The 18533-nt window shown below is 46.6% G+C and overlaps 1 protein-coding gene across 4 annotated transcripts in view; it reads right to left on the bottom strand.

Moving 5' to 3' along the window:
* The window catches only part of LOC141154941 (cytochrome P450 2F3-like), a 335736-nt gene that overhangs the window by 145570 nt on the left and 171633 nt on the right, over positions 1-18533 (bottom strand). For all 4 annotated transcript variants that reach the window (XM_073641507.1, XM_073641509.1, XM_073641511.1 and 1 more), the window contains one exon: positions 1043-1219. In XM_073641507.1, the coding sequence (XP_073497608.1) occupies positions 1043-1219 (177 nt within the window). The remainder of the gene's footprint in view (positions 1-1042; positions 1220-18533) is intronic.

Below are 18533 nucleotides of genomic sequence, written 5' to 3'. Positions count from 1 at the left end.
GGATTTAAAGTGTACTCATTCAAATTAGAGAGACAATTTAAATTAAAAAGCTTAGACCTGCCTCCACCGCAGGGGGGCTCGCTCGACCCACCAGCGGACAGGCACCAGTATTGGGAGAGGGGGGCTGGCAGTCAGGGTTCACCGCAGCTCTGGCACAAACCCAGCGACACGGAGGTCGCACGGGCAGGAACGGACTGGCCGTGTCGGCTTCGCACTTTTTTGGTTTTAGAAGGGCATGACAAGCCTATATCTGTGTCTCCCCCTCCTTTTACTCCTCCACCTCTTTTCTTTTCACATGACTATATGTACTTGTCACTTTTACATGTGTTAGTTGTGTCTTCTGAGCAGTTTGTCAGCTTTTGGACTCCTTTGAAGGTGTTTTCTATGTGTTTCTATGTGTTTTTGTTTGCCTGCCATTGGTTTTAACGGTGTTCGACGAACAGTTCGGCGAACATACGGGTGTTCGACAAACCGAACCGAACTCGAACACTACGGGGGAGGCTCAACACTAGCAGGCAGTCCCTGCATGTTCATTGGCTATGTAAAGAGCGCCAAATATGCAGGGAGGACATTCAAGATAAAAATTTAATTTAAAGAATAGAATATTTTCTGATGACAAATTCCCTTTAGGTCTGGCAAAAGTCCTTTTGTTAAGTGGTTTCAAAGTCTACTTTGGAAATCCCTATTTGACATATGGACCCCCTACCAATAACCTGATCACATGATGTTCCACTTCCAATTCCGCCGACGGTCAACTGTACTCTAGAATGATTGAGAGGGCTCAGTTTTCCTGCACTGCCTCTACAGGTGAAATTTAGTATTACAGAGATTGCATTGAAATCAATCAGAAATCAGCAATAAATAAACATGTTGGATCCTCTAGAGAAAGAGACACTCTGTGTAGTCATTCTCAAGTAATGTTAGGCAGATATATTAGGGTCTTACACAAGGATCCCCTCTTGTATCCCTAATTATGTATTTGAAATACATTTTATGAATCAGATGATCATCATGTGAAAATTTTAGAATTGGCAATTTTTACCTCTTTTATCTTGATGAGGAAGCAGTCTATATAATCTCGTGGATTTTTTGGATCAAGCGTCTTCTCGTGATTCTCGATTAAGTCTGCTGAAATGTCATAGATATCTTGAAAATTTCTCCTCATTTTCTTATGTGGACCAGGCAAATATTCCATAAGATCTGGAAACATGTTGTAGAGCTAAGGCAGAAGAAAAAAAATAAATAATCTTTTTTTAAGGAAAATTAATGTTTAAGGGAAACGAAAGGTAGATCCAGCACCATAGTTCTTAATGAAGTCATAATTAAAGGGGTTGTCCCACAAACTATATCTTAATCAATAGATGCTAGAATAATAAGTGCCAAGATTGGATGTGTTAAAAAATGTTTCTGTTCTGAGATAAATGTGCCCCTACAATGTACTGTGTAACGGCTGTGTCCGACTTTCCAGAGCTTCTCCAGTTCATGGTGGGCACATCCCACCTCCAGGGGGAAGGCATTTGTCTCTTATGATAAGTGAGCATACTAATGAAACATCAGTGGTTCCCAACTGCCACTTTCTAAGGTAACACTTTCTGCCTGTTTTATCACAATAGCGTGTGTTTCTGCCATATCATCATTCCTGTAAGCTCATCATAATTCAAGTCAGTGACATAAAAGTTCAGCGGCCGGTGGAGCTCCTACATCGCTGACTTGATTTATGATGAGCTCAGAGGGCTGGAGACATGGAAGAAACAATCACTCGTGTGTTACCTCAGGTAGAGAAATGTTTTATCGTCTATATACTCAATTATTATAAGTGATCAAGTGGTATGTCTTGCCATGAACTGGAGCAACTCTGAATGGTCGGACACAGCCATTACACAGTAGACAGCAGGGGCACATTTATAAGATTATCTCAGCGTAGGAACATTTTTTTTAACACATCTAATTGTGGAACTATTTTTTATTCCAAGATCTATTGATTAAAATGTACTTTGCGGGATGCTCCCCTTAAGCATGAGTTCTGACACACCTAGAGGATGTTCTCAATTTTTCATGCAACTATTCTGTGTGTTTTTCATGGTGGCCACTTTGCTTCCTGATTTTATAGAATTTATTAACAAAGAAGAATATTTAGAGGTGAAAGAGACCAGAGATAGGCTCTCCCTTGAGGATGAGGTAAGTTGCTCCAACAGATAGATTAAAAAATAAGAAGTGATTAAAAGAAAAGATGCACTGCAAACCACTCATACAATACAAAAAGAGTGATTCCTACTTGTCTTAGAGAAAATGGTAGTCCAAATGAAGTACTTCAGATATAAGCGTACAGCTTTCAGGGGTCCTTTGAAGAAGTCACAACTGAAACTAGAGGTGATAGACACGTGCCGGAGTCTGTAGAACGAGCTGTGAGTATTGCAGAAAATGGGTTCAGATGGCGTGTTAACACCGGAGATAGAGGGCTGCAGAGACTCTCAGAGACTCGGGCTTTCAGGTACATGTAGCCGTTGCACTAGGTGGATACAGGGATGAAGATCATGGGTGAGAAGGACTGCAGACAGCCTGATAGGTGTGCCGGCCAGTCACACCTGTAGGTAAAGCTGATGATCAAGGACGTGAGCGCTTAGTATCTGTGTGACGTCACAACAGCTGGGGGATTCCACTGAGGGAAAACCAGTCCAGCGCTTATCCAACAAGTTCCAAGGTCACGGCCTCCTTCGTCAGGAATTTGCAGACACAAGGCGCTCCCTTGTATATATAGGTGGATAATCATCCCATAAATTAGCAAAAAAAAAGACATTTAATTAAAGGCAAAAAGCTTGATCTCACTGTTGAGGCCATGTGGTTTCAGTGAGTTCATTCTGAATATCCATCCACTTTCTGCTTTGCACATTAGTTTGACATAATCACCACCTCTCCAATGTTTTTTAATTTGTTCAATTCCCCAAAATTTAGTGCCTATTAATTTACCTTTATGGGCCATTTTATAATGTAAAGAAAGCGGATGACCTTTATATTGTTTAATAATATTGTTTGCATGTTCTTTTAATCTCACCTTTAATTGTCTTTTTCTTCTCCCTATATAGTGCTTATTACAAGGACATTGTATACAATAAATTATTCCTCTTGATTGACAAGATATGTGTGTATAGATACTGATTGTTTCTTCATCATTAGAAAAAGATAGTACTGATTCTTTCGCCTTAGTTCCTTTGCACATAGTACACACCTTGCAAGGAAAAAAACCTTTTGTCCATTTCTCATTTATTACCCCATTTTCTTTATACACCACTGTAGGGGCTATCTTACTTGTCAGATATTTGTCCTCCCATATACAAAACTAGGCTTAGGAGGCACGTAGTCTCTAGTGTTGAGCCACCCCCGTAGTGTTCGGGTTCGGTTCGTCGAACACCGGCATATTCGCCGAATGGTTCGTTGAACACCGTCGAACACCGTTAAAACCAATGGCAGGCAAACAATAACACATAGAAACACATAGAAAACACCTTGAAAGGTGTCCAAAAGCTGACAAACTGCTCAGAAGACACAACTAACACATGGAAAAGTGACAAGTATATATAGTCATGCGAAAAGAAAAGAGGTGGAGGAGTAAAAGGAGGAGGAGACACAGATATAGGCATGTCATGCCCTTCTAAAATCAAGAAAGGATGGAGTAAAAATCTAAAATCAGCCTACCAACACCCAGACGTCGTGACAAGAAAATTAAAAAAATAAATATCTTTAGGTAGAATGGCGGTTCCATTCAGAACACTTTCCTTACAAGACATAGTGGTATCCCCGTTGGGAGTCGTGCCAAAAACAGAACCCAATATATTCGGACTAATCCACCGTTTGTCATATCCAAGGGGCAGGTCAGTAAAAGACAACATTGACGCGGAACCAAGTATAGTAGTATATACTGTACCTCCTTTGACAAGGCAATCAGGTGGGTTAAGAAGTTGGGAAGGGGCACCCTAATGGCCAAAACAGACATTGAGGTGGCGTTCCGGTTACTTACTACCTGTGCCTCTTAATAGTGTCTGCCTATTGGGCTGCTTCTGGGAAGGAGCATACTATATAGATCGCTGTTTGCCCATGGGGGTCTCCATATCCTGGTCACTATTTGAGGCGTTAAGTTGCTTCCTCGAATGGGTCGTCATGGACATTTCTAAGGGGGCACATATTATCCATTACTTAGATGACTTCTTATGCCTGGGCCCAAAAGATTCGCCACAGTGTGAATACACGCGGTAGTCCACCTGTGAGAAGGAGAGAGCTGGAGGGAGAGCGGACACCACAGAGCCGAGGGGTTAGATGGAGAACGGAAGAAGGAAAGAGGGCGAGGGAGGTAAGGGAGTACGGTGGAAGGCCGGCCTGAGCTCCCCCATGTTCTTGCTGGGCGGGGAACAGCCCTGGGAAGAAAAGCCGCTTGCGCATCCCTTTGAGATTACGGGCGCGAGCGGTCAGAGAGACTACGCTGGAGTGCGAAGCCGACACGACCAGGCCGTTCCCCCCCATGCGACCTCCGTGTCGCCGGGTTTGTGCCAGAGCCGCGGTGAACCCTGACGGCCAGCCCCCCTCTCCCAATACTGGTGCCTGTCCGCTAGTGGGTCGAGACCCCCTGCGGTGGAGGCAGGTCTAAGCTCTCTAATTTATATTGGCACTGTAATTTGAATGAGTACACTTTAAATCGTTTTACAAGGATCTATTGGAGGGCAAGACTGGTGCTAACTAGAGATGAGCGGTGTTCGACTAGAATTGTTCGCCAATCTCAAATTCGAGCTGTTTTGGGTGGTGTTCGAGTTGTTCGACGAACCCGAACGATTTGCAAAAAATTCGGCTGTTCGAGGTTATGTTCGATAACTGTTCGTGCACCAAAAGCGTGTCCTGCATGTCTGACGCTATTTAGAGCACCAATCATGCAGGGATTGTCTGCCACTCACTGTAATGCCACAGCCATGGTGGTTGTGGCATTACAGTGATTGCCCAAATCGATGGGAACAGTGCCAACAGTGAAACATGAAAAGCCGGCAATTCATCAGCGGCATACACCGGTACCCGACAATTTAGAACCGAAAGAATAGAGCTTCACACATAGATTAGATAGATAGAAACATGTCAGTCACACATATAAGAAGCACAGTGACAGTGTTGCTTACTGTACTTGTCATTTAGTGTAAAGGATTTACCAAAAAAAATAATAGTGTTTTCATGCACCGTCTCTTTAAAAAAGCCGGCTGGCAATTCAGCATCTGTACCCGACAATTTAGAATAGAAGGAATAGAGAATCACACATAGATTAGATAGATAGAAACATGTCAGCCACATATATACGAAGTACAGTGACAGTGTTGCTTACTGTACTTGTCATTTAGTGTAAAGGATTTATTAAAAAATATAATAGTGTTTTCGTGCACCATCTCTTTAAAAAAGCCGGCCGGCAATTCAGCATCTGTACCCAACAATTTATAACAGACAGAATAGAGCTTCACACATAGATTAGATAGATAGAAACATGTCAGTCACATACATATGAAGTACTGTGACAGTGTTGCTTACTGTACTTGTCATTTACTGCAAAGGATTTATTAAAAAAAATAATAGTGTTTTCATGCACCGTCTCTTTAAAAAAGCCGGCCGGCAATTTAGCATCTGTACCCGACAATTTATAACAGAAAGAATAGAGAATCACACATAGATTAGGTAGATAGAAACATGTCAGTCACATATATATGAAGTACTGTGACAGTGTTGCTTACTGTACTTGTCATTTACTGCAAAGGATTTATTAAAAAAAATAATAGTGTTTTCATGCACCGTCTCTTTAAAAAAGCCGGCCGGCAATTCAGCATCTGTACCCGACAATTTATAACAGACAGAATAGAGCTTCACACATAGATTAGATAGATAGAAACATGTCAGTCACATATATAATAAGTACAGTGACAGTGTTGGTTACTGTACTTGTCATTTAGTATTAAAATAAAGGATTTATTATTTAAAAAAATTGGCGTGGGGTTCCCCGTAATTTTAGTCTCTAGCGGAGGTTAAGCAGACAGCTGGGGCAGATGTTTGAAGCCTGGGAAGGGGGTAATACCCACGGAGCTTCCCAGGCTACTAATATCAGCCCCCAGCTGAATACCTAGCCTTTACTAGCTATTAAAATGGAGGACCCCCCCCAAAAAAAATGACGTGGGGTCCCCCCTAATTTAATAGCTAGCAAAGGCTAGGCAGACAGCTGGGGGCTGATATTAATAGCCCAGGAAGGGAGCCATGAATATTGGCCCCCTCCCAGGCTAGAAACACCAGCCGTCAGCCGTCCCAGAAATGGCGCATCCATAGGATGCGCCAACTCTGGCACTTAGCCTCGCTCTTCCCACTGCCCTGTAGCGGTGGCAGTGGGGTAATAGGGTTGGGGTTGATGTCAGCTTATAATGCCAGCTGACATCAAGCCCAGGTTAGTAATGGAGAGGCGTCTATAAGACACCCCCATTACTAACCCCATAGTCAAAGTTAAAAGAAAACACAAACACCCAGAATAAAGTCCTTTAATTGAAATAAAGACACATTCCTTTATTGTTCTAAATTAAACCATACTTACCGTCACGCCCATTCCAGCTGAAGCCAACGATCTCCTGCAATAAAAGAAAAATAATAAAGCAACCTCATCCTTACCTTTCCATGGTTCCCACGACAGCTTCAGCTCTGCTACATCGAGATAACAGGCTGGACCGCAGCAGAACGCTGCCATCCAGCCTGTCATCCCGCAGACACTGAGAAGCGCAGGCATGCTTGCGCTCTGCAGTGTCTGGCTGTGACGGCATAAAGATGAGACGAGTTCATGTCCAATGAACTCGGCGCACCTCATGCACGTCACTGACAGCGTGGGAGAATTCTCCTGCACTCAGCACTTCAGCGTGAGAATTCTCCCACGCTGTCAGTGACGTGCATGAGGTCAGCTGAGTTCATTGGACATGAATGAGCTCACCTCATGCACGTCACTGACAGCGTGGGAGAATTCTCACGCTGTAGCGCTGAGTGCAGGAGAATTTTCCCACACTGTCAGTGACGTGCATGAGGTGAGCTGAGATCATTGGACATGAATGAGCTCACCTCATGCACGTCACTGACAGCGTGGGAAAATTCTCCTGCACTCAGCGCTTCAGCGTGAGAATTTTCCCACGCTGTCAGTGACGTGCATGAGGTGAGCTCATTCATGTCCAATGAACTCAGCTGACCTCATGTACGTCACTGACAGCATGGGAGAATTTTCACGCTGAAGTGCTGAGTGCAGGAGAATTCTCCCACGCTGTCAGTGACGTGCATGAGGTGCGCCGAGTTCATTGGACATGAGCTTGTCTCATCTTTATGCCGTCACAGCGAGACACTGAGGAGCGCAAGCATGCCTGCGCTTCTGAGTGTCCGCGGGATGACAGGCTGGATGGCAGCGTTCTGCTGCGGTCCAGCCTGTCATCTCGATGTAGCAGAGCTGAAGCTGTCGTGGGAACCATGGAAAGGTAAGGATGAGGTTGCTTAATTATTTTACTTTTATTGCAGAAGACATTGGCTTCAGCTGGAATGGGCGTGACAGTAAGTATGGTTTAATTTAGAACAATAAAGAATTGTGTGTTTATTTCAATTAAAGGACTTTATTCTGGGTGTTGTGTTTTTTTAAATACTTTACTAGAAATTCATGGTGGTCATGTCTAATATTGGCGTGACCCCATGAATTTCGGGCTTAGGGCCAGCTGATAATGCCAAGCTGGCCTTAACCCCTTTATTACCCAGTGAGCCACCGCACCAGGGCCCTGGATGAGTTGGGTACAGCGCCAGAAGATGGCGCTTCTATGAACGCGCCATTTTCTGGGGCGGCTGCGGACTGCAATTTGCAGCAGGTGGGGCCCAGAAAGCTTGGGCCTCCCTGCGCTGCAGATTCCAGCTCCCAGCTGCCTAGTTGTACCTGGCTGGGCACAAAAATAGGGCGAAGCCCCACGTATTTTTTTTTTTAATTATTTCATGAAATTCATGAAATAATGAAAAAAAAATTGATGTGGGGCTTCGCCCTATATTTGTGTCCAGCCAGGTACAGCAGGCAGGAACGGGCTGCTCCCAACCACCAGCTGCCTATTTGTACCTAGCCGGACACAACAATATAGGGAAGCCCTTTTTTTCTTAATTATTCCATGAATTTCATGAATTTAAAAAAAAAATACGCGGAGCTTCGCCCTATTTTTGTGTCCAGCCAGGTACAACTAGGCAGCTGGGGGCTGGAATCTGCGGCGCAGGGAGGCCCAAGCTTTCTGGGCCCCACCCGCTGCAAATTGCAGTCCGCAGCCGCCCCGGAAAATGGCGCGTTCATAGAAGCGCCATCTTCTGGCGCTGTACCCAACTCATCCAGGGCCCTGGTGCGGTGGCTCACTGGGTAATAAAGGGGTTAAGGCCAGCTTGGCATTATCAGCTGGCCCTAAGCCCGAAATTCATGGGGTCACGCCAATATTAGACATGACCACCATGAATTTCTAGTAAAGTATTTAAAAAAAACACAAACACCCAGAAAAAAGTCCTTTAATTGAAATAAACACACAATTCTTTATTGTTCTAAATTAAACCATACTTACCGCCACGCCCATTCCAGCTGAAGCCAATGATCTCCTGCAATAAAAGTAAAATAATAAAGCAACATCATCCTTACCTTTCCATGGCTCCCACGACAGCTTCAGCTCTGCTACATCGAGATGACAGGCTGGACCGCAGCAGAACGCTGCCATCCAGCCTGTCATCCCGCAGACACTGAGAAGCGCAGGCTTGCTTGCGCTACTCAGTGTCTGGCTGTGACGGCATCCAGATGAGCCGAGGTCATGTCCAATGAACTCGGCTCACCTCATGCACGTCACTGACAGCGTGGGAAAATTCTCACGCTGAAGCGCTGAGTGCAGGAGAATTTTCCCACGCTGTCAGTGACGTACATGAGGTGAGCCGAGTTCATTGTCGGCTCATCTGGATGCCGTCACAGTCAGACACTGAGGAGCGCAAGCATGCCTGCGCTTCTCAGTGTCTGCGGGATGACAGGCTGGATGGCAGCGTTCTGCTGCGGTCCAGCCTGTCATCTCGATGTAGCAGAGCTTAAGCTGTCCTGGGAACCATGGAAAGGTAAGGATGAGGTTGCTTTATTATTTTTCTTTTATTGCAGGAGATCGTTGGCTTCAGCTGGAATGGGCGTGATGGTAAGTATGGTTTAATTTAGAACAATAAAGAATTGTGTCTTTATTTCAATTAAAGGACTTTATTCTGGGTGTTTGTGTTTTTTTTTTAACTTTGACTATGGGGTTAGTAATGGGGGTGTCTTATAGACGCCTCTCCATTACTAACCTGGGCTTGATGTCAGCTGGCATTATAAGCTGACATCAACCCCAACCCTATTACCCCCTGCCACCGCACCAGGGCAGCGTGGAAGAGCGAGGCTAAGTGCCAGAATTGGCGCATCCTATGGATGCGCCATTTCTGGGGCGGCTGACGGCTGGTGTTTCTAGCCTGGGAGGGGGCCAATATTCATGGCTCCCTTCCTGGGCTATTAATATCAGCCCCCAGCTGTCTGCCTAGCCTTTGCTAGCTATTAAATTAGGGGGGACCCCACGTCATTTTTTTGGGGGGGGTCCTCCATTTTAATAGCTAGTAAAGGCTAGGTATTCAGCTGGGGGCTGATATTAGTAGCCTGGGAAGCTCCGTGGGTATTACCCCCTTCCCAGGCTTCAAACATCTGCCCCAGCTGTCTGCTTAACCTCCGCTAGAGACTAAAATTACGGGGAACCCCACGCCAATTTTTTTTAATAATAAATCCTTTATTTTAATACTAAATGACAAGTACAGTAACCAACACTATCACTGTACTTATTATATATGTGACTGACATGTTTCTATCTATCTAATCTATGTGTGAAGCTCTATTCTGTCTGTTATAAATTGTCGGGTACAGATGCTGAATTGCCGGCCGGCTTTTTTAAAGAGACGGTGCATGAAAACACTATTATTTTTTTTAATAAATCCTTTGCAGTAAATGACAAGTACAGTAAGCAACACTGTCACAGTACTTCATATATATGTGACTGACATGTTTCTATCTATCTAATCTATGTGTGAAGCTCTATTCTGTCTGTTATAAATTGTCGGGTACCGCTGCTGAATTGCTGGCCGGCTTTTTTAAAGAGACGGTGCACGAAAACACTATTATATTTTTTAATAAATCCTTTACACTAAATGACAAGTACAGTAAGCAACACTGTCACTGTACTTCGTATATATGTGGCTGACATGTTTCTATCTATCTAATCTATGTGTGATGCTCTATTCCTTCATGTCTAAATTGTCGGGTACCGGTGTATGCCGCTGCTGAATTGCCGGCCGGCTTTTTTAAAGAAAGCGTCTTCTGAGCAGTTTGTCAGCTTTTGGACACCTTTGAAGGTGTTTTCTATGTGTTCCTATGTGTTTTTGTTTGCCTGCCATTGGTTTTAACGGTGTTCGACGGTGTTCTAAGGTGTTCGACGAACAGTTCGACGAACAGTTCCTCGAACATCCCGGTGTTCGACGAACCGAACCGAACCCGAACACTAGGGGGGTGGCTCAACACTAGTGCTAACAGCCGCGGTAACTCCAGCTCCGGTAGCGTCCACTAAAGCTGCTGCAGTTAAAAAGCTTTTATAAGGATCGAGCTTGGCAGTCCGCTGCAAGGCGTGCTACCGCCAGTCCCAGCCCCTTTGACTTGGAGCTCCTTCCCGATGCTCTTGACTGAGTGTCCCGGGGACCCGAAGCGTTTCCTTTGAAAAAATTAAGTGTCCAAAGCACAGGTGGTGTAGCTTGCTTAACAGCTGGGCTACTCCACTGACTAGCAGAAACTGCTAATAGGCCCAATGTATTGCCTGGGCTAGATGCAGTTAAAAATTTGTAATTAGATCTACAGGTGGTGTAGCTTGCCTAACAGCTAGGCTACTACGCTGACTAGCAGACACTGCTACTAGGCCCAAAGTATTACCTGGGTTAGATGCAGTTAAAAATTTGTAATTAGATCTACAGGCGGTGTAGCTTGCTTAACAGCTGGGCTACTCCGCTGACTAGCAGACACTGCTACTAGTCCCAAAGTATTGCCTGGGCTAGATGCAGTAAAAAATTTGTAATTAGATCTACAGGTGGTGTAGCTTGCAAAACAGCTGGGCTACTCCACTGACTAGCAGACACTGCTATTAGGCCCAAAGTATTGCCTGGTCTAGATGCAGTTAAAAATTTGTAATTAGATCTACAGGTGGTGTAGATTGCTTAACAGCTGGGCTACTCTGCTGACTAGCAGACACTGCTACTAGCCCAAAAGGATTTCCTGGGTTAGATGCAGTAAAAGGTTGTTATAAGATGCACAGGTTGTGTAGCTTGCTTCAGATGGGCTACTCTGCTGACTACGAGACACTGCTACTAGCCCAAAATGATTGGCTGGGTTAGATGCAGTAAAAAATTGTTATTAGATACACAGGCGGTGTAGCTTGCTTCACAGCCGGGCTACTACGCTGACTAGCAGACACTGAAGCTTTGGAGCAGATCTCTGATTCCCAGGCTATAGTATGAGTAAACAGCTCTGGAGACTCAACCATTTGTGTTACCCCAAGCCACAGTGTATGTAGCTTCTTACGGTTAAAGGGGGGGGGGGGACCCGACCCATCTGGAATTGACGATACCAACGTCATGTAAAGCACAGCAAGGGGACTCCAAAAAGAGTCTCCATTTTTTCCAAAAATTGTGGCACAAACACCACTTAAGTGGCATCAATTGCCCCAGAGTTGCTTAAAATGGTTGGTGAGGTGATTTTCCAAAATCCTCAAACTTTTAGTCTCCCCAGGATGATACAGGGGTAGAAAAGTCCTTGCGGATCCATGATTTGTTCATCTTTATGAAAGTGAGTCTGTCTACATTCTCAGTGGACAGTCGCGTGCGCTTATCTGTCAGCACACCACCAGCAGCGCTGAACACACGTTCAGAGAGAACGCTGGCTGCGGGGCACGACAAGATATCCAAGGCGTGAGTGGCGAGCTCAGGCCATTTTTCCAGATTGGAAGCCCAAAATGAGAAGGGTCCAGTGACAGAGTCATGGCTTCGATGTTCACTTGGAGATACTCCTGTACCATCCTCTCTAGGCGTTGAGTATGTGTCAGACTTCTTGTCTCCTGTAGCCTTGCAAAGGATGGTCTAAAAAATTGGTGAAACGATTCCACAAAATTGCTGTTACCAACAGAAACGGTGTTACTGTTACGGTTTGAGTGATGAAGACTCGACAGTTCCACGGTTGGCAAGTTAGAACTGTGAGATTCATTACGTGCACCACTGGTGTTTTGTGGAAAAGCACATGTAATATTCTGTAGCAGCCTCTGCTGATAATCCTGCATGCGTGAATCCCTTTCAATGGCAGGAATTATTTCGGCAAATTTACTTTTGTACCGGGGATCTAAGAGTGTGGCAACCCAGTAGTCGGGATTACTTCGAATTCTGACAATCCGAGGGTCATGTTGCAGCTAGTGTAGCAAGAAGGCATTCATGTGTCTTGCACATTCAGGAGGACCAAGTGCTTGTTGTGTTGGTGGCGAGGTGAGAATCATGCTTCCTTCCTTTGCCCTCTCCCCCGAACCTCGCACAACAGAAATGTGATCAAGGTCTCCCTCATCTGATGAGTCTTCCATGCCCATTGCCAGTTCGTCCTCCACTTCTTTCTCGGCTCCTGCACCTTCCTTAACAGTTTGGCTGCTACCATGCGCCCTCGTTAATCCCTCTCCCCCACCCTCCCATGCCTGCTGCCTTGGTGCTGGTGACCGTCTGGACCTTGGAGATGTTATCCCTTCCGCATACGACTCCTCCTGTACTTCCTCCCCCTCCTTTTGTCCCACCACCTGACTCCGAATACTGTTTAAAGTGTGCTCCAGCATGTAAATGTCCGGAATAGTCATGCTGATAATGGCATCGTCAGCACTAAACATCTTCGTCGCCATTTCAAAACTGTGCAGAAGGGTGCATAGGTCCCTGATCTGAGACCACTCCTGCAGCGTGATTTGCCTCACCTCTGGATCTCGTTGGCCCAGGCTATACGTCATAACGTATTGCATCAGGGCTCGTCGGTGCTGCCACAGTCGCTGCAACATGTGCAGAGTTGAATTCCATCGTGTCGGCACATCGCATTTCAGCCAGTGAACTGACAGGCCCAATGACTTCTGTAGAGATGTAAGTCGTTGAGCTGCGGGATGCGAACGGCGGAAGTGAGCACACAGTGACCATGCCCTCTGCAGAAGGCCATCTTGTCTGGGATAGTGGGATAAAAATTGCTGGACAACCAGGTTCAACACGTGAGCCATACAAGGCACGTGTGTGACATTGCCCCGGCGACGGGCCGCACCCAGGTTTGCAGCATTGTCGCACACGGCCTTCCCTGGCTGCAGATTCAGTGGAGACAACCATTCATGAAACTCGGTCTCCAGAGCTGACCACAACTCCTCAGCTGTGTGACTCACATTTCCCAGACATTTCAAAGTAAACACCGCCTGATGAAGTTGAGCCCTGCTGCCACCATAGTAAGGAGGTGTGCAGTATTTCCATCTGCACAGTTAGAACGCGGGTGGCATTACCAGACAGGCTTTGGGTGCAGGTGGAGGACCGAGAGGTGGTTGAGGAGGCAGAAGCAGTGGAGGAACTTCTAGATAAAGAGGATTGACGCACAACTCATGGGGACGGCAAGACTTGGACAGCAGCCCCTTGTCCTGCTGTCACCATAGTTACCCAGTGCCCAGTCAGCGACATGTAACGCCCCTTTCTATGACTACTCGTCCAAATGTCTGTGGTGAAAGGCACCCTGTCACAAACAGAGTTTCTCAAGGAAGCGGTGATGTTGTGTGCTACATGCTGGTGTAGCGCAGGCACAGCTTTCTTTGAGAAGCAGTGGCAACTGGGCATCTGGTACTGGGGCACTGCGACGGACATAAGGTCTCGAAAATCCTCTGTGTCCACCAGGCGGAAAGGCAGCATTTCTGTAGCCAACAGCTTGCAGATGGTGAAATTCAACCTCTTAGCTTTGTCATGGCTTGGAGGAAATGGTCTTTTACTTGTCCACATCTGAAGGACCGAGGGCTGGCTGTTATGCAAACTGTCGGTCTGTGAGGAAGAAGCAGGCGGACATGTTATGTTGCCTTGATCCAAAGGTGGTGCTCTCGATGTCGGAGAGCGCTCAACAATAGTGTTGAGCCACCCCCGTAGTGTTCGAGTTCGGTTCGGTTCGTCGAACACCCGTGTGTTCGCCGAACTGTTCGTCGAACTGTTCGTCGAACACCTTCGAACACCGTTAAAACCAATGGCAGGCAAACAAAAACACATAGAAACACATAGAAAACACCTTCAAAGGTGTCCAAAAGCTGACAGACTGCTCAGAAGACACAACTAACACATGGAAAAGTGACAAGTACATATAGTCATGCGAAAAGAAAAGAGGTGGAGGAGTAAAAGGAGGGGGAGACACAGATATAGGCATGTCATGCCCTTCTAAAATCCAAAAAGTGAGAAGCCGACACGTTCAGTCCGCTCCTGCCCGTGCCACCTCCGCGTCGCCGGGTTTGTGCCAGAGCCGCGGTGAACCCTGACGGCCAGCCCCCCTCTCCCAATACTGGTGCCTGTCCGCTGGTGGGTCGAGCGAGCCCCCCTGTGGTGGAGGCAGGTCTAAGCTTTTTAATTTAAATTGTCTCTCTAATTTGAATGAATACACTTTAAATCCATTTACAAGGATCTATTGGAGGGCAAGTCTCATGCCAGCAGCCGCGTAATTCCAGCTCCAGTAGCGTCCACTAAAGCTGCTGCAGTTAAAAAGCTTTTATAAGGATCGAGCTCGGCTGTCCACCGCAAGGCATCCTACTGCCAGTCCCAGCCCCTATGCCTTGGGGTGCCTCCTGATGCTCTTCACTGAGTATCCCGTGGTCCCGAAGCATTTCCTTTGAAAAAATTAAGTGTCCAAACTACAGGTGGTGTAGCTTGCTTAACAGCCGGGATAATCCGCTGACTAGCAGACACTGCTACTAGGCACAAAGTATTTCCTGGGCTAGATGCAGTTAAAAATTTGTAATTAGATACTCTCGTTGGATGCTGAGAAAGCATTCCATAGAGTCTCCTGGCACGCCATATATGATTCTCTTAAAAAGCTTGGGGTAGGGGTCTAGGGGACCCTTTTATAGCCAAAATCACAGCCCTGTATCGCAATACGTCACCTAGGCTGAAGATAAATGGAACTGTAGCACCCTGAGGGCTCGGTTGCTACAGAGGTATTGCACCTCACCCAGAGGTGTGATATCTCACTCTCAGGTAAGGATGTAGTGTGGATCAGGACCCGACACCTGCATGCATTACACCACATTGCCGTGGGGCAGGGCGACCAATATGCCCCTGAGATGGGCACGACAGTCCCTGTCCCTGGCTGGAGTGGGGGGAGGGAACACTGAGGAAGGGGAACCCTGTAGTGCAGGAGCAGGGAGGAAGCAGTTCCTGGGTGCATTGAGAAGGGAGTATAAAAGGTGGGCACCATCTTAGTTCAGTGCAGAGAAGTCTGAGCAGAAGTGGCAGGGAGCAGGGGCTCTGCATGAGCTCTGCTCCGGAGGCGGGCCTAGTAACAGAGGCCCAGGCCTGGAAGAGGGAGAAGGAAGGAAGAGGAGCGGAGAAGGCTCCAGGAACGAGGAACGAAGGGATCCCAGGGGTGCGGACGGGCGAGTCGCCACCGCACGCCCGAATCCACCTGCGTGGAGGGGTCAGGCCAAAGGGGGAGACCGATCCCCGAAACTAGTGGAGGCAGGAAATGACCCTCAGCTAGAAACAGGAGGCTGTGACATTTTATGTGGCGCAGCCCCTCGCTACACCCGCTAGGAAGGCACCACATAGGGTCAGGGAAACTGGCGCCAAGTTTACCAAGAGGAGGCCCGAGGCAGCCGGACAGAAGGGTTGGTAAGAAAGGCCAGACAAAGGACACACAAAGGGGGTCCTGTGAAGCGCTCCAAAGTTATCTGGGAGTTGTCTGAGCCCCTCACCTGGTGAGCACAGTACGACGTGTGCAGCCGTTACCTGCAGACGTGGTCTGGATAATAAGAACTGTGAGTAAAGGCCATGGACTGCATCACTGACTCCGTGTCGTTACTGCTGCTGCCCTGCACCATCACCCCCATCCTCCGCATACACTGCCCTGAGGTTATACTCCTCCCGTGGGGAGTTATGCTACGCTCTGCTGCACCCACAACACCAGCCTCAGCGGTCTGCCCTGGAGCGGCGGTTCACTCTGACCACAATCCACGGGTGGCGTAGTCGGACATTTAAACATCAAAACCACATAAATAGTTCCGCCACTGGTTTGACCGCCCTGAGCCACGGAACCGGGTCGCCGCCACGGAGACTACAACCACCAGCATCCACCAAAAAGGGTCCGGCTCCGGGTGTCCCAAGGCCCAGGGGGCGCGTCAGAACATTTTCATCACCTTTCACAATCACCAATGGGACAAGGCAGGGATGTTCTCTGTCCCCTCTCTTATACATCCTAGTGACGGAGCACCTGCTCTCATCAATTCGCCATAACCCCAATATTAGGTGGATTGAGGTGGGAGGCACCGAGTACAAGTGCTCTCTATTTGCTGATGATTTCCTAGTATATATCACTCAATCACATATATCCATCCATGCTGTTATGGCTGAAATAGATCACTTTGTTACATGGTCAAATTTTAAAATCAATGCAGCGAAGTCTGAGGCCCTCGATGTCTCCCTCCACAAATCCATATAGGATTCCATCCAGTCCAACTTTCCCTTTGCCTGGCCCTCACAGGGTATCAAATACTTAGGAATTCCTATTCATAGAGACCTCTCCCATCTATGTTATCTTAATTTTGGGCCCTTTATTGAACAACTCCATACAGACCACGGTTGGCAAGTTAGAACTGTAAGATTCACTACGTGAACCACTGGTGTTTTGTGGAAAAGCACATGTACACTGTGTTCCAAATTATTATGCAAAAAGTGTTTAGGAGTGATAAGGGAAGAATTTGTTTGTTTGTCAGTTAAACTCATTGATGGTGATGTGTGTCAGGGCTCTTTATATCACTGTAAGCAATTGCAGACACCTGTGCTAATTAGTTTGGCAGGTGTGTCCAATGAAAGGCAAGACTACTTAAGAAGGCTGTCTCACATTATTAAGCAGCCTACATTTTCTGCCAAAATGGGAAAGAAAAAGGATGTGTCGGCTGCTTGAGAAGCAACAAATTGTGGAGTGTTTAGGTCAAGGCATGACTACAATCAACATTGTGCGATGATCAGGATGAAGTGTCTTGGCAATCAAGAAGTATGTAGCTGATTCACAGTACACACGTGTGCGTGCTGATAAGGGCAAATTGAGGACTCTTTCCTACAGGCAATTACGTCAGGTTGAAAGAGCAGCGGCAAAAAAGCCTTGTCATAGCAGCAGACAAGTTTTTGAAGCTGCTGGTGCCTCCAACGTCCCCCGAACAACAAGATGCAGGGTCCTTCAGAGGTTTGCAGCTGTGCATACGCCATCCTGTCGACCTCCTCTATCCACTTCACACAAGCAGAAACGGCTCCAGTGGGCCAAACATTACATGAAGACTGATTTCAAAACTGTTTTGTTCACGGATGAGTGCCGTGCAGCGCTCGATGGTCCAGATGGATGGAGTGGAGGATGGCTGGTTGATGGACACCCCACGCAAACACGGCTACAGCGCCAACAAGGAGGAGGTGGAGTAATGTTTTGGGCTGGAATCATGGGGAGAGAGATTGTCGGCCCCTTTAGGATCCCTGAAGGCGCTAAAGATGAACTCCATAATGTATGTGGATTTTCTCAAACAGCACTTCCTGCCTTGGTTCAAGAAGAAGAACCGTGTATTTCACAGCAAGATCATTTTTTTGCATGATAATGCACCATCTCATGCTGCACATAAAACATCTGCATCTCTGGCTGATATGGGCATAAAAGGGGACAAACTTATGGTGTGACCCCCATGCTCCCCTGACCTCTACCCCATTCAGAACCTTTGGAGCATCATTAAAAGGAGTGTCTATGATGGCGGGAGGCAGTTCACATCTAAGCAACAGCTCTGGGAGGGTATTCTGTCCTCATGCAAAACAATTGAAGCAGAAACCATCCAAAACCTGACAAATTCAATGGATGAGAGAGTTCAGAAGCTCCTTTCGAACAAGGGGTCCTATGTGAAAATGTAACATCACCTAGAATAAAGTTTTGAGTTGAAAACTGATTTCAGTTTCTAACAACCTGCTAATGCTTATAATTTCAAAAATGACCATTTTTTTGGTCTTTATTAAAATGAAAAGGTTGATCGAAAAGTTTGGGGGATCTAAGAGTGTGGCAACCCAGTAGTCATGATTACTTCGAATTCTGACAATATGAGGGTCATGCTGCAGGTAGTGCAGCAAGAAGGCACTTATGTGTCTTGCGCATCTCGGAGCCCAAAAATTATTTTCGG

Source organism: Phyllobates terribilis, unplaced genomic scaffold (assembly GCF_046119375.1).
Source record: "Phyllobates terribilis strain yellow unplaced genomic scaffold, ASM4611937v1 Scaffold_7__3_contigs__length_470593459, whole genome shotgun sequence".
Classification (NCBI taxonomy): domain Eukaryota; kingdom Metazoa; phylum Chordata; class Amphibia; order Anura; family Dendrobatidae; genus Phyllobates; species Phyllobates terribilis.
This window is presented reverse-complemented; position numbering and strand designations above follow the sequence as displayed.